The sequence below is a fragment of the Panthera uncia genome, chromosome C2 (genome assembly GCF_023721935.1).
Source record: "Panthera uncia isolate 11264 chromosome C2, Puncia_PCG_1.0, whole genome shotgun sequence".
Classification (NCBI taxonomy): domain Eukaryota; kingdom Metazoa; phylum Chordata; class Mammalia; order Carnivora; family Felidae; genus Panthera; species Panthera uncia.
Window position 1 is genome coordinate 115,058,435 of NC_064810.1, and position 16,898 is coordinate 115,075,332.

General features: G+C 38.6%; 1 protein-coding gene across 3 annotated transcripts in view; it reads left to right on the top strand.

Annotated features, from left to right (window-relative positions):
• Positions 1-14,227, top strand: part of PLSCR4 (phospholipid scramblase 4) — a 133,418-nt gene extending 119,191 nt beyond the window's left edge. For all 3 annotated transcript variants that reach the window (XM_049628693.1, XM_049628692.1, XM_049628694.1), the window contains exons 4-9: positions 2,692-2,927; positions 6,712-6,754; positions 7,665-7,891; positions 9,564-9,725; positions 11,577-11,735; positions 12,634-14,227. In XM_049628693.1, the coding sequence (XP_049484650.1) occupies positions 2,692-2,927; positions 6,712-6,754; positions 7,665-7,891; positions 9,564-9,725; positions 11,577-11,735; positions 12,634-12,678 (872 nt within the window). In that variant the 3' untranslated portion in view covers positions 12,679-14,227. The remainder of the gene's footprint in view (positions 1-2,691; positions 2,928-6,711; positions 6,755-7,664; positions 7,892-9,563; positions 9,726-11,576; positions 11,736-12,633) is intronic.
• Positions 14,228-16,898: the final 2,671 nt, after the last annotated feature.

The window sequence follows — 16,898 nt, forward strand, 5'->3', positions numbered from 1 at the left end:
ACCAAAGCTTATGGGATATAACTAAAACAGCTTAGAAATTTGTAGCTATCAACATCTACATTAAAAAGGAGGAGGGGCACCTAGGTGGCTCACTTGGTTGAGCGTTTGACTTTGGCTCGGGTCATGATCTCACAGTTTGTGAGTTCCAGCCCTGCATCGGGCTCTGTGCTGACAGCTCAGAGCCTGGATCCTGCTTCAGATTCTATGTCTTCCTCTCTCTCTGCCTCTTACCCACTCATACTTTATCTCTTTCTCTTTCAAAAATAAATAAACATTAGAAAACTTTTTTTTAAAAAAAGATCTCAAATCACCAACCCAACTTTCCACCTTAGAAAGAAGCCAAACCTTAAGTAGGAGGTAATAATAGAATTTAAAGTAGAGGTAAATAAAATAGTGAAAAAGAAAAGCAGTGGGCCACATGGACACAACCAAAAGTTGGATCTTTGAAAATATCAACAAATAGAAATCTTAAGCCAGACTGACCAAGAAAAAACATAGATTCAAAATATTAAAATCAAGAATGAAAATGGAGACATTATTAAAAAGCTTACAGAAATGTAAATGTATTGTAAAAGAATACTATGAACAATTGTATACCAACAAACTAGAAAACCTGAAGAAATAGATTGCTAGAAATATACGAACAACTGAAAGTGGCTCCAAGAAGAATAGAAAACCTGAATGGAGCTATATAGCAAGTAAAGAGATTGAATTAGTCATTTAAAAATTTCTGATAGGGGCGCCTGGGTGGCTCTGTCAGTTAAGCAACAGACTCTTGATCACAGCTCAGGTCATGATCTTACTGTTCATGAGTTCAAGCCCCACATAGGGTTCTCTGCTGACAGTGTGGAGCCTGCTTGGGACTCTCTTTCTCTCTCCTGCTCTCTGTGCCCCTCCTCCCCCTTGCACATGTGCACGCATGTACACCCTCTCTCTCTCAAAATAAGTATTTAAAAAAAAATTCTGACAAAGCCTAGGCCTGGACAGCTTCGTTAGTGAATTCTACCAAATGCTTAATGAAGATTTTAATGCCAGTCCTTTACAAGAAACAGAACAGTGAACACTTCCCAATTCATTCTGTGAGGACAGTATTGCCCTATTAGCAAAATCAGAAGAAGAGTATAGAAAACCATAGACTAATATTCCTTATAAATATAGATGTAAAAATGCTCCACAAAATACTAACAATGTAGTAACCAAATCTAACAATATGTGGTAGGAATTATTACCATGACCAAGTGCAGTTTATCCCAAATATGAGATAAAGTTGGTTTGTCATATGAAAATCATATGTATGTACCCATGTATGTACCATATTAATGGAATATTACTACAAAAATCATATGATCATATCGGTAGATAGAGAAAAAGCATTTGACAAAATTAAACATCCCACATGATAAAAAACACTCAACAAACTAGGGATAGGAGGGAACTTCCTCAACCTAATAAAAGTCATCTATGAAAAACCCACAGCTTAACATCATGCTTAATAGCAAAAGCTGAAAGTGTTTCTCCTAAGAAAGGAGCAAGACGTCTCAAGAGCAAGACGGTATCTCTTCATGCCACTTCTATTCAACACTGTATGGAGGTTTTAGCCAGGACAGTTTGGCAAGGAAAAGTAATAAAAGTCATGCACATTGGAAAGGAAGAAGCAAACCTATTTCTGTTTGCAGATGACATGATCTTATATATAGAAAATCTTAAGGAATACACACACACACGTACACACGCACACACAATTAGCACTAATAAATGAGTTCAGCAGTAGGAGTATTAACCAGTGAATTTCCACTTTGGAAAACAGGGTGGCCGTTTCTTCCAAAAGTTAAGGCTAGTTTCTCACTCCTAGGTATATACTCAAGAATTGAAAACTTAGGTTCACACCAAAACTTGTACACTAATTTCACAGCAGCATTATTTACAAAAGCCAAAAAGTAGAAATGACCCAAATGTCCATTGGCTGATTAATGGATACGTAAAATGTGCTATGTCCATGCAACAGAATATTACTCGGCGATAAAAGGAATCAAGTACTAGTACATGCTACCACATGGTCACTTGAACCTTGAAAACATTATGCAAAGTGAAGGAGACCTGACACACAGGCTGTATGTTACATTATTTCATTTATATGACATGTCCAGATTAGGCAAATCTGTGGTGACAGTGGTTTCTGCGGGCTGGGGCAGAAGATAGGGAATGACTGCTAATGGGTATAGATTTTCTTTGTGGGGTGATGAAACTGTTCTGGAATGATCGAGCCATCATTAAAAGCACCCCTTTGAGTTACTATCTCAATGACCTTAAGAACATCAGTGTACAGTGCCAGTTATGTGCTAGGTCTTGGGCTAAGCCCACTATAACCTAATGAAGTAGGTATATTATTGATATCTCCAAAGGAGGAACCTAATACAGAGAGAGGCCAGCACATTACTTGGTGTTTCAGATCTTGTTTCTGTACCTTTGTGTAGCATAATTGTCTTCTAAGGTTTAAGAGGATTAAATGAGGTAATATGTGAAGCCCCTGAGTACATTGTTGGTACATGGTACACATTCAGAAAATGGATCATGTTTTATTCTTAAGTGGATGTTGTGGGATACCTGTCTTTGTTATGGAAAAGGTCATTCTAACTTCTGCTGTGTTACAGTGTTAATAGTGTATAACACTTCATTTGTTTTTGGATACAGGACCCCCTGGACCAGCTGTCCCTGCACCTGCAGGCTACGCAGGAGGCTTGCCTATGGGATACAACAGTCCACAGCAGCCCGGTACCTTCTTCTCATACCAGCCAGCTGGTGGTGCCCATCCTATCCAGTACCAGCCTGGCAAATACCATATGTCAAATCAGCCTGTTTCAGTAACATGGATGCCAGGGCCTCCTCCTATACCAAACTGTCCTCCTGGTCTGGAATACTTAACCCAGGTAGTCCTCACAAATCCAAATGATCTTCTTATGAAGTATGACCGGGGATCCGACAAGAAGAGATACAAAGCTAGATAGAGTAGATGAAAGTGACAGGTCAGTGATGACAGAGGTCCAGTTTGTGAGTCCATGGGAGTTGTACTCATTTCAGAAATATGAAGGGGAAATGAGGAATACAGGAATGTATTTGGTGGGATCGGCACGGTTTTCTGAAGGATGTATGTTGAATTTTAAGATTTGCAAGGTGTCCTGTTGAAGGCGGTTTCAAAAACAGGACTAGAGGAAAAACTATCAAAGACGCCAATTCTCATTTGCATAGAAGTGAAGAGTTAACACCAGGAAAAACAACATCAAAGAGAACAGAACAGACCGTGAGTGAATCACTGGGGGTCTCTGTCCATCCTTTTTTTCTCATTACCCCTGATTTTCATTAGCCACTCCCTGCCACCTTCCAAACATAAAATGTAAGTCAAAAGAGGAGACCTACCAAGGGTTTTGCTTCAGGCCAAGTTCCAGAGAATCTCTTCCCACAACACAGTAAATTCTTATTTTCCACCTCTATGCACATTCTGGAGGCACCAGGGTATCCAGATCAGAAACTGGGGCAGTACGTCAAATCAGTGTTCCAAATGGTGTTTTTAAAACCACATGTCAGAAACTCAAAAATATTGCTTAGTGAAAATAAGATAAAGCTAGTATTGGAAATAACTTAGAACCTATTGAATCATGTTTGATTTTAGAAAAAGGAAGGGCGCCTGGCCGCTCAGTCTGTTAAGCATCTGACTCTTCATCTCAGCTTAGGTCATGGTCTCATGGTACATGGGTTCGAGCCCCGCATCAGGTTCTGCACTGACAGTGCGGAACCTGCTTGGGATTCTCTCTCTCTCTGTCTCTCTCTGCCCTTCCCTCACTTGTGCACTCTCTCCCTCTCTCTCTGTCTCTCAAAAATAAATAAATAAACTTAAAAAAAAAGACATATCATATGACTTCACTCATATGTGGAATTTAAGATACAAAAAAGATGAACATAAGGGAAGCAAAAATAATCCAAAAAGAGGGAGGGGAACAAAACAGAAGAGACTCTTAAACACAGAGAACAAACAGGGTTGCTGGAGGGGCTGTGGGTGGGAAGATGCGCTAAATGGGGAGGGGGCGTTAAGGAAGACACTTGTTGGGATGAGAACTGGGTGTTATATGTAGGGGATGAATCCCTGGAATCTACTCCTGAAATCATTAATACACTATGTGCTAACTAACTTGGATGTAAATTAAAAATAAATAAGTAAATAAAGACATTTTGAAATACATTATAAGCAAGGGACTTGCCAGTTCAACACATGTCTCCCCACATAGCCAACCAAATATTCCTTGGAGTTGATGTGTTTCTCTTTTCCATTTAAATATTGATAGGGACCTTCTGAATCCTGTGCATTGAGAACCATAGGTACAGTGTTATAGTGTTGATATTTCAAAGTCAAAACAGTTAGGATCACAGAAACAGATTTCACATGAGCCAAAAATTTTACTCAGTTTTTGTTTTGGCAAAATATTGACAAACTACAGCACCAGTCATTCAAGTACAGTGGTAGAGTAAACCCCTACGTTATTTCAGAAGCTTAAAAAATGCTTTATAGTTAATCACGTTTTAAAAGTTCCTTTTTTATACTAGATGATAAGTATAGAAATTGTCCTTAGAAATCCAAGATCTGGAGTCATTTCTCTTTTTTAAATGTATAACTTTAATTTTGTTCATCTAAATATTAAAAAACAGTTTCTTAATTTCTTCTATTCTGACAGAAGTTAACACATTTTATGAATTCTGTTTCTTCAGGTTTGTTTTGAATAAAATAAGTGAGAAAGGAAACAAAACAGGTTTAGAGACAGACCAACCTGGTTTTAAATTCTAGCTGTCGTTCCTCCTCACTCTGCAGCCTTCAATAACTTCTATAACCTGTTGGTGCTTGAATTTCATCATCAATAAAATAGTACTAGCAATACATACCTTATTGGGTTGTTAGGAGAATTTTTAAGAAGGAAAGCTTTATACTGTGCTTATTATTTTTGGCACACAGGGTCCATCCAACAGGTGGTAGCTGTGTGGATGTTATTAGTGGAAACACTTTTATGCAAACAGCCCTTCATTGCTTTATCATTTTCCTTATCCTATCCTTTTTGCAGTCTCCTGTGCAGATTCCATGAATCATTATCGGGACTCTCAATACTCTGGAGCATCCAAAGTAGCAGGATTATATTCTTTCTAGAGGGTCGGCGTGGCCAGTGACTCCACCAGTTTGTTAGAGAACTGCTCCTTAACAGCCATAGTGTCTTCTGGACAAACTTCTTTTATATTAACAGGCATTATTTCTTTAGAATATTGTACTCAGCAGTGGATGCTTTTTATCAACAGTATTTTGACTTTTAATTCTGGATTTTTAAAGGAACTATAAACCATCTTAGTGACCACTTTTGATATTTTATAAGATGTGTTTACACCCCCTCACCAGATTGTGTTTTTATATCAGAAAAATTTTTTAACGAAGGAAGGGTTGTATCCTCTCCATACCCTCTGTAATCAGTTAAACACCACAAAACATTTATGTCTGGTTATTTTTAACTTTCTTTATTACCACATTCACATATTCTTTTATTAGCCATTGTATTCAATGAATATTCGGTGAAATATGACATTTCAGGCAATATTCTGGTCTCGGGGATTAGGAATGATCTATATATCTAAAATTATATAGAGGGGGTCTGGGTGGCTCAGTCAAGTGTCCCAACTTTGGCTCAGGTCATGATCTCACAGTGAGTTCAAGCCCTGCATTGGGCTCTGCATTAAAAATGCTTCGGATCCTCTGTCTCCCTCTCTCTTCCCCTCCCCAGCTCGCTCGTGCACACACACACATTCTCTCTCTCTCTCTCTCTCTCTCTCTCTCAAAAATAAATAAACATTAAAAAATTAAAAATAAAATTATATAGATGTGATTACTCTGTCCTCAAAGAAGTTTCTTCTTTTCTGCTAGAATATTCTCAACTCTATCAGGTAATGAGCCCAACAAACTGTCTGACTTTAGGGTGATTCCTAAGTGATATTAAGGTAGAAGTTTATCTAGTTGTTTTCCCAGCTCCCTTTTCAAGAGATCCCATCCCAGAATGTTTCCTCCCCTTTGCCCTAATACAATCACATGCTTCCAGCCCTTGTGGACCCTCTCCTTTAATTAAAGCCTGCCCCTAGTGAAGACCCTGGCATTAGTAGCTCAAATGATTGGAAGTCAGTGTGTGAACATCTGCCAGAGGTACCTGTGAAAATAAGATAAAACTAGATACTCCTGTGTGAGGTCCCTGGCTGAGTTGCTCTCTGTAAGCCACTGAGAAAATAGCCTACTGTGTGGTTGGTCCACGTTAAACTGTCTTGAACTTCCCCAGCAACTCCAGTCTGTGAGTGACGTGTCGATAAGACCAGTGAGTTGGGACTGAGCTAGAAACAATCTACATCCACACAGCTTCTTCTGGATGCTGTTACTGCAGCAGGAAAATTATTTTCTGATCTACCAGGCAACTGTTTGTCTTTTAACATAGAACTGGACAACACTGGTTTTCCTGTGTTCCTCTGCGGAACAGGTGCAGACAGGCTACTTTCACTATTTTTTTATTCCATTCAATGCTGAAAAGATATTTTGGTATCAATTGATAACCTTTTCATACCCATCTCATCAGTTCCTTTTCTAACATTGATTTAATTCTGTGATTATTTTTTCCTAATTGCTTTGTTCTATCCCAACAGCTGGACACCATTCACGTCCTTCAGCATTTTGAGCCTCTGGAAAGTATGTATAATTTTGTTAGTGTTCAGCAGGTGGAAATTTGAATCAGGTGGAAATTGACATTACCCAATATCTTGTTCTTTATTTATATTGGTCATTTCTTAGTGGTTCGAAGTGAAAAGACTGTCTTCTTTTACCCTTTCAAGAAAGTAAGAAAGGGAATTATTTTGTATAATTTTATCTGTTTATACATGATACATACATTCGTAGACTTGAAAAAGACTTACACTTTATCTGGTCAACCCCCATACCATATTCTACATATTCATCTTTAATGGAAGAGGAAAAGAAGGAGCCAGGACACTAAATGAGTTTGCCAGAGGCACCACAGTCAGCTAATGAGTGGTAGCGCTGGACATAGAATCTAAATCTACGAAGTTTTAGTCCAGTGCCCTTGCTTTGGAAGTAAAAAGGAATCACGGTCAACATAATGCCTGGTCTCAGTTCATCCTCACTTGATTATTAACCTTCACTTTATCCCCAGTTCCACACATTCATTTGACCACCACATACAGTCTCTGACTTTCTTCATTGCAATTGGTAATGACCCTGGTCATCTCAGTATATTTCATGAGCTGATTCATTTATGGTAAAACGTATACTTTTATTTAAATGCCTTTTTAATGAGAGCTTTCTGAATTCAGATACACCAGGAATATAGTTTCAGTCTTTGTTTTTATGTGGAAAAATTTTTTAAATCGTTTTATACTGACCTTCATTTAAAATTTTCAAAATTACTGAATACTTTTTGGGCAAGTGAATTATTTGGTGTCCTAATCAATTGAATATAGTTCACTTCAAAATTTTAAAAAGCTATTTTGCTTTAAGCACCTAAGGAATACTACAAAAGGACTTCTTGAGGCCCATTTTAACTGCTTCTAATTTAAAGTGGCTTTCTCATTTTATTTTTTAGTGATCACATCTTTTGAAACTAATAATGGATATGATATTAAAAACAACCTGGACCAGATGGTTTACATTGTAAATGAAGACACAGACGACTTTACCAGAAATGCTTATCGGACACTAAGGCCCTTTGTCCTCCGGGTCACTGACTGTATGGGCCGAGAAATCATGACCATGCAGAGGCCTTTCAGATGCACCTGCTGTTGCTTCTGTTGTCCCTCCACCAGGCAAGAGGTCAGAGAACACAAGTCTAATTCCTTGTCTCTTCCTGATCCAACTCTTGACAGCATCGCTGTGCTCCTTCCAGAATGACACATGAGGCGGTTTTCACTAGCTCTGCTGGTCAGACTGAAAGAAGAGAGCCGAGGGGGTGAAGGGGGATGGGGAGGAGGGCCGCCAAATTGTCTCACCTGAAGAAAATCACAGAGGGTTTTTTTCTTGTGGGTTCTTGTCTTCTCCTGCTAGTTGGGGCTCAGGTTCAAATCAGGATTGTTTATTTGGTGACCACAGTTCTGTCGGTTGTGTCTACTGAGTTACAAATGTATCTGTTACCTAGAACAGAAGTCACACACATTTGTCTAAATGCACCTACCTATCCCCAGATAAGTTGTCCCTAGACATAATTGTATACTTTCAGAATTAGAAGAGACTTAAAAACTTCTTTTTTTAATGTTTATTTTTGAGAGAGAGAGAGACTGAGTGTGAGCAGGGGTGGGCTGAGAGAAAGGGAGACACAGAATCCAAAGCAGGCTCCAGGCTCTGAGCTGTCAGCACAGAGCCCGACGCGGGGCTCGAACTCACGGACTGCGAGATCATGACCTGAGCTGAAGTCGGCTGCTTAACCGACTGAGCCACCCAGGTGCCCTATAATAACAGCCTTAAATTTGAGTTGAATCTTCACCTTTAATCCTCAACCCTTTTGACGATACAAGGAATTCTTTGTATTGATGAGTTGGGTTTTTTCTTCTCAAATGAATTTTTTTTTAAAGTAATTTACCTGTTTACAGTTTTTTCCCCCTTAGGCTTAAACTTATATGAGATCTTAATCCTAGGAAGTTATCAAATTTATATGCTTATGTATATGTTTGAATGTATATATGTGAACACTATTTTTTTTAAATAATGCCTTGATTTGGCAGTTTGTGAAGCTATGTAGTCCTGCCCTTGAGACCCAGTGGACTCAAAACTGTTAGAAAAGTATAAATGACACCAGAAGAGCCATCGACTCTGAGCTTTTACTAAATAATTTAATTTTATGGCTCATGTTATTATTAAATATGAAGATCTTAGTTCTTCACAAAGGAATATTATTAAAGATGATTAGTTAAAACAGGGTAGTGGACAATTTTAAAACTTGGAAAAATGGCTTTATATATTCATACATACATCCTTTGTTTCCACAGTATACCGTTTACAGAATGCCTCTTTTCTCTTTCTCTTTTCTATTACAATTGTCATGTCTGAGATTTAAGTCTAGGAAGTTACCTTGTTACTTTGTCATGGACTGTGCCAGAAGACATGAGGCACCTAGAGCAGAGACAGAGAACCTTATTACAGCACAGGAAGCAGTACCAGCGTCAGGAGCCGCATGTTGGTACAGACCCCTTGCCCCCAAGTTCTCTGGGGTTAACTCAGAGGAGCGGGCGGGTGTGCATACAGCTGAGAAACACTGAGCTTGGAGAAACGATCATTGTATAACAAGCAGTAAGTCTGTCCCAAAGGGAAATGTGACCTCACCTCTCAAGGCCTTTCACTGACATACACCCCTAAGAAATAGCCTGGGGTACAATGGAAGAGTCTGTACCATTAACATTTTTTCCAGTCCTTGCATGAGGGAAGAACGTACGGTGTGTGTGCGTACGGGTATATATGTGGCCTCCTTCCCTCTGTCACTGCTTCTTTGCAGCTGGAGGTGCAGTGTCCTCCTGGTGTCACCATTGGCTTTGTTGCAGAACACTGGAACCTGTGCAGGGCAGTTTACAGCATCCAGAATGAGAAGAAAGAAAATGTGATGCGAGTACGTGGGCCATGTTCAACCTACGGCTGTGGTTCAGATTCTGTTTTTGAGGTAAATGTAAAAATAACATTATTATTATTTTTTCAACATGTACAGACAGACCTTAGAATTGTTTGGTTTTAGATTATTTTTTCACATGAATGAATAAAGTAGAAGGAGGAAAGAGTTATCGGTTGGCATCAAATCATTTGCAAATTATTGTTGGTGGATTGCTTAATGTTTCCCAAAATGTGAGCTACTTTGTTTATGATTTCAGTGTTTGATGAAGATGAGAAGGACCCATGTAAAACACTAAACCTGAAAGAAAATAGCCCAATAGATTCCGTTTATTTTGTTCTCGGTTGAATTTAATTAACCATTTTTACCAAAGATTTGCAGGATTGGGATACAGGTCCTGAGCAATGAAAGTGCCCAACAGATCACAGAACATACGGATCACCCCGAGATTGTGCAAATCGTCTATCTGCATGGTGGAAGTCTGTGTCCTCAAGGGACAGGATAACACTGATAACATAGTTAAAACTCATAATAGATTATAACATTTTCTCAGAAAAATGAAAAATCCTCCTGTTTTGCCTTTATTTCACTGACTACAAAATGATTGCTTATTATCCTATGAATTTGACAAAGGAGATTCTTAGAAATATTTCCTTAGCTTCTTAGAAGATGTCTTGCAATTCAGCAAGGCTCTTTATCTAAAGTTGCTCATTCAAGTATTTTCTATGACACCCAATAAACCTTTTTAGTTCTCCAGGCATTGCTTATTTGTTAAAAGACCACTGTAGAGAAATAGAAAATGTAGCTAGCCATATTTCAGGGGCAGAGTATATAGGATCATTCTGACCGCCAAAAGTTAGCAAGTGCCTGAGTCCCCCTTTGAGAAGGCAAAGCTCTTCGGAATTCTGACATACAACAGGGTGGATTTGACCCACAAAAACTTGACTGATTATATGAAGTTTGTGAAATATGTAGAATTATGCTTCCTTACTTTTGTTCATGTGTTTCTCTAGACTGTAGAGACTCCCTCCCAATCCCCAATTCCCACCCTTTACTATATGAAGAAGATTTTCAAAATCAATTCAAATCATATCTCCCTCAAATTATACCTCATTTGCTCTTGAAAACAAGAGCATTGGCCTGAGAACTGTCAGATAGGCCCCAGTTCTGTTTTTTGGGTTTTTTGTTTGTTTGTTTTAATTCAAGTCAGTTAACATACAGTGTAGGCTTGGTTTCAGGAGTAGAACCCAGTGAGTTCTCTCTTACATACGATGTTCAGTGCTCATCCCAAAAAGTGCGCTCCTTAATGCCTATCACCCATTTAATCCATCCCTGACCCACCTCCCCTCCAGCAACCCTCAGTTCTCTGTCTTTAAAAGTTTCTTATGGTTTGCCTCCCTCTCTGTTTTTATCTTATTTTTCCTTCCCTTCCCCTATATTCATCTGTTGAGTTTCTCAAATTCTACATATGAGTGAAATCATATGATATCTGTCTTTCTCTAACTGACTTGTTTCACTTAGCATAATACCATCTAGTTCCATCCATGTTGTTGCAAATGGCAACATTTCATTCTTTTTCGTTGCTGAGTAGTATTCCAGTGTGTGTGTGTGTGTGTGTGTGTGTGTGTGTGTGTGTGTACGTACCACATCTTTATCCTTTCATCAGTTGATGGACAGGTGGGATCCCTGGCTAACCTGGCTATTGTTGATCCCAGCTCAGTTATTAACCAGTTGCAAGGCACCTAACCCATGTTGGCCATAATTCCCTATTTGAAATTATGTTATTACTGTTATTAATTTCCTGTACTGTATTTATGCTTATCTCAGTGTAAAGTGCTTCTAAGTAGAAGAAAGAAATGTATAGTACTTTTTAATCATCATTAAGTCACATGCTTCTCTTTCTAGGTCAAATCCCTTGATGGTGTATCTAACATCGGCAGTATTATTAGGAAGTGGAACGGTCTGTTATCAGCAATGGGGGATGCTGACCAGTTTGAAATTCACTTCCCATTAGATATGGATGTGAAGATGAAAGCCATGATTTTTGGAGCCTGCTTCCTCATTGTAAGCCTTTTCCTTTTGACTTGTCTTGAGTGAGTTATTCTTTCCAATGAGATGCAGTGTAGTATAATAGAAAGGCAATAACATTTGCAACTAGGCCAGTGTCTGTCTCTACCACTTACTAGTGACATGTTTTGCAAAGTGTCGAACACTTCCCGCCCTCATTCTTTTTATCTGTAAAATGGAGACAAAAATACTTAGATTTTTTCAGGGTGATGAACATTAGCTATCATCTGAGTACAGGGGCCAGAAGAGTGCTTGGAGAATATTAGACATCCAGTGGGTGTGATTGTCATCACAGCATGTTATTTGTCTTTCTCATTACTTAAAGATGCCTGTCCTTTGACTTCTTGAGAAAATAAAATAACTCTAGAGCTGATTTCCTTTCCCTCCACCTTATTGCCTCTCTGTCATTGTACTCCTTGGTGTTGTATCTTCCTTACATTTAGTAGGCACAGTTCCCTTGCTGTATTACTGGCTGATTAATGGCTAATATTCATAAGTAAAGCATAGAAATGAAATGGAAAATATTTACCCTAAAAATGTAGTTAACGTACTGAAATTGGTATATTTAACATTTAATTTTGATTGTCAAGTTTTTCGTCTTTTTAACAATGAAAATTTAGTTTACTGGTACCCCCAAATGGAAAGGTTGTTGGCTACCAATAGTTCCAACTTTTTAATTGCTGCTCTTCATATTAGGTCCTCTTCATAAAGATTTCATTAGATTTATTTATTTTTAACTAGAAAGAGGATTGCCTGATAAATTATAAAGGATAATATTTTATGCATTGCATCTAATTATGTATCCATCTGTATACATACAGTTGTCTCTTTTTTTCTAATATATATATGTATATATTATATATATATATATGTATATTTTTTTTTCTAATTTCAGGACTTCATGTATTTTGAAAGATCACCACGACGTTCATCAAGATAGATGGACACAGCAAATCAACAATTATGGTTAATTAAAAAAAGAGAAGTTGGATTGGGCTTATAATCCCCTGAATTATTTGCAAATATATGTATCTGCTTTTGCAGATTATTTTTACTGGGTATTAGCTCTGACAGGTAGGCTGAGTGTAAGGGCAAGAACACGTGTTTTAATTGATTGAACCATGTGTTTTAATTGATTGTCTCTCTGTCTACATGGTAGACTAGGAGTTCACCTTGAAAAAGCTATAACTCATTAACCAAGTAAACATAATACAATGAGCTTGAAAACACTTTACTTACCCTGAGATAAGGGAAAATGAATCCCAGGGCTCTCACATTAATGGGTCATGAAATGGCAAGCTTTTTAGAGCAGTCTTTGAGATAGAATAAAACAGCTTTTATCCCCAACCCTCTCCAACCTGTCCTCTCCATCAACTTGTCCTGTTACTGAAGATAAATTTGATTCTAAGTGAAAAGAATAATACTCTTGACCTTTAAAACAAAAAGGAAGGTAGGCAGAAATACTGTGTGTTATTGTACAAGGAAAAATTTACTTGTGCATATGTATCAAACCTTGTTCTGAAAGTTTATAAGTTTCAATGGAAAATTTGATTTTATTACCAAACAAAACATTTTTTTAAAAATCGTAAGGTTCTATTTTCCATACCTATTCCCTCATTCACTAGCGTGGTCTATCAGGGCCTGCCTGGACATGGAGTCAGGGTCATCCTATTAGGAAAAGAGGTGACAAGGGCCACAGCTTGTCTAGATCTCTGAGCAACTCAGAGACATCAGTGTCCTTATGAGGAGCTTGCGTTTAATCTATTTAATCTCTCTTGGCCACAGATGCCTTACATATGAAATATTTTGGCCAAATCTCAAAGATTGCCTATTGAACTTTCGTATCTCATGGGGTGTGACACAGAGGAGATAGTTTTTATTTTTCTTTCTTTCAGGATCACTGATAATCACCATGTTTTTCTAACTGCAGGAGTTGAAGTTGGGTTTCTAAATTTTGAAATGTGGCATTCTGTGTAGCACTTTGTAAAAGCAAAACTACGAATTTTGACGTTTTTAAATATTTCTTAGCTGCTTTTTATTTAGATGATAGATAAATCTGCCTGTGCAAAGAAGATAATAAAACTTCTCTGTGAACTAGAGCTTAACAGTAAAATTCTGTAGGATCGACATGGTTCCAGTATAAGCGTACTTGTTATTAGCTAGTTAAGAGCACAGTGTATTGGTGAATAGTTGCTGATGAATCAACCTGTGTCTTTTGTACTCTACCTTCCTATCTGGACATGGACTGTGTTTTTTCAACACAGCCAGTATGTAGAATGAAATGTATTCTTCTCCTTGTTAAATAAAGCAACTCTAAGTGTTCTCTGATGGGATTACTCGGAGATGACAGCCTTTGCCCACAATTCCTGTTGAAGTCAAAGAAAGGTGCTTCATTTTACAATTATATTTATCTCTTCATGGTAAAGTTGTTTTATTCAGCTTCTTGTAATTTCTATATTTAGGTGCTACTGCTAGCTTTTTTTTTAAATGTTAAACTGCTGCTTTTCTAAAAAGTACAATTACCTTATATTTGAAAATACGATTGCAGTCTTAGACATATATATTATTTCTTATAATAATATCTGACATTTTATATAGGAAATGAGACAATAATATTGAGAAAGTTGATCTGTACAAACTTCCTTTTTACTTGCCCGCATCCCTACATCCCAAGACCTGCTGCATAATGCTAAGAAAAGATTATTTAACATATGACATTTTAAGTTTCTGTTCAAAGTTTTCATGGCATTAAGTTGTCTCTTACAGTTATTATCCCTCTTTCTTTAAAAGTAATACTATGTGTCTTATTTTTTTATACTATGGTTCATATTATAGTTTCATATTTCTTAATGGTATTTCATTGTGTAAAATTGATCAGAGTCACTAAAAAAAAGCTACTCTCTTTGTATTTTAATGCTTCATCATATTGTTTTTGGCTTTTAAATAAATATAATATGGTTTATAGTGAAATACTGTTTTATTTTTTGACTTGTGATTGAGTCTTTGCTATAGACTGAATGCTTGTATTTCCCCCCAGATTTATGTATTACCCCAATGTGATGGTGTTTGGAGATGGAGACTTTAGGAGGTGATAGGACATGCTGGTGGAGCCCTCATGAATGGGATTAGTGTCCTTGTAATCTGTCAGTCCCTTGATCTTGGGTTTCCCAGCTTCCAGAATGTGAAAGATAAATATTTGTTTTGTAAGCCACCTGGTCTATAGTACTGTACAGTTGCCCAAATGGATTATGACGGAAATTGGTACTGAGAAGTGAGCGTGCTGCTATAACACACAAATGTGGAAGCAGCATTGGAACTGGGTAATAGGCAGAAGCTGGATTTTGAGATGCATTCTAGAAAAAGCCTAGATATTTTAACAGAACTTTAAAGGCGATGCTGTTGGGAGCTTGGAAAGAAAAGATAGACATAGAGAAAGCCTCAGTATTCTTAGAGAATAGCTAACTAATCCTGAACAGAATGTTGGTAGAAACATGAATTGGTAAAGAGCATTCTGATGAGGTCTCAGATGGAAATGAGGAACATGTTGTTGGAAACTTGAGGAGAGGCCCTGTTTATTACAAAGGGGCAAAGAACTTGGCAGAATTGTGTTCATGTTCTAGTGTTTTGTGGAACATAGAATTTGCAAGTGATAAAACTAGAGGTTTAGCTGAAGAGAGTTCTAAGCAGAGTGTTGAAGGTGCAGTTAGGGTCCCCCTGACTTCTTACAGTCAAATGCAAGCAGAGAGAAGTGACCTAAAAGCAGAATTGTTAAACAAAAGGAAGCAGAACTTAAAGACTTAGAAGATTTGCAGCCTATCCATATAGCAAAAAATGAGAACATTGAGGATGTGGCCAAGGTACTGATAAAGAAATTAATATGGTTGAGCCTTCTGAACAGAAGCTAGAAAACTATTCTCCAAGACAATGTAAGAATGACCCTGAAGGCGATTCAGTGATCCACAGAGCTGCTGCTGTCATTACAGGCCCCGATGACAAGGGCTGAGGAGGCTGAGTGATCCAAAGGAGGGGCCTTCAGCACCTGTGGGACCTTTCTGCACACTACGTGACACTACCTTACACGGGGGGCTCTGCTCTCCGCACTCTCTCACCATGCTTTTCCGCCACCCCAGATGTGGCTCTGCTGGGCCCCGGTATGGCATGAGATTCAGTGGCCACGTGTCCAGAGGGTGTAGGCAGAAGGTGCGGGCCCATATGGCCCCATTTCTGTTTATGCTCATAGTGTACAAGCCAAGGGAGCATGGCTACCTTCACCTAGATTTCTAGGGACAGGACCATCTGGGAGAGCCTTGGGCTTGGCACCCCAGCCCTGGAGACCCACAGGGCCCAGGCAGTGAGTCTCTGCAGGGAAGGCCATTCTGCCGAGCCCTGTGGGTAACACGGCCACCCCAAAGGGCCCAGAAGACAAAGCACTGAGTCAAAGATTATTCTTGAGCCTTAAGGTTTAATGTTGTTTGTGCTGTTTGGTCTCAGACTTACCTGGGGCCTGTCACTCCTTTCTTCTTTCCTATTTTTCTCTTTGGGAATGAGAATGTCTATCCTATGCCTGTCCCACCATTGTATCTTGGAAGCACATAATTGTTTTTGCAGGTTCACAGAAGAAGACGACTTTGCCTCAGGATAAGTCATACTTGAGTCTCATCCATATCTTATTCAGATGCGACTTTGGACTTTCAGAGTTTTGAGTTGATGCTGGAGCAAGTTAAGACTTTTTGGCTGTTTAGATGAAATGAATGTATTTTGCATGTGAGAAGGACATGAAATTTTGTCCTGACCTGGATGGAATCCTATAGACTGAATGTTTGTGTCCCCCAAAATTCATATGTTGAAATTTAATCCCCTAATGAGATGTATTTGGAGGTGAGACTTTGGGGGATGATTAGAACGTGAGGGTGGAGGGTGGAACCCTTATGAATGGACTAGTACCTTTATATACTTTTTAAAAAGTTTATTTGAGAGAGTGTGTGTGAGCAGGGGAGGGGGCAATAGGAGAGAGAGAGAGAATCTCAAAAGCAGTCTCCACATTCAACATGGAGCCTAACAAGGGGCTTGATTCCACGACCCTGGGATCATGACCTAAGCTGAAATCAAGAGTCAGAAGCCTAACCAACAGGTCCACCCAGGTGCCCCATGGATTAGTAC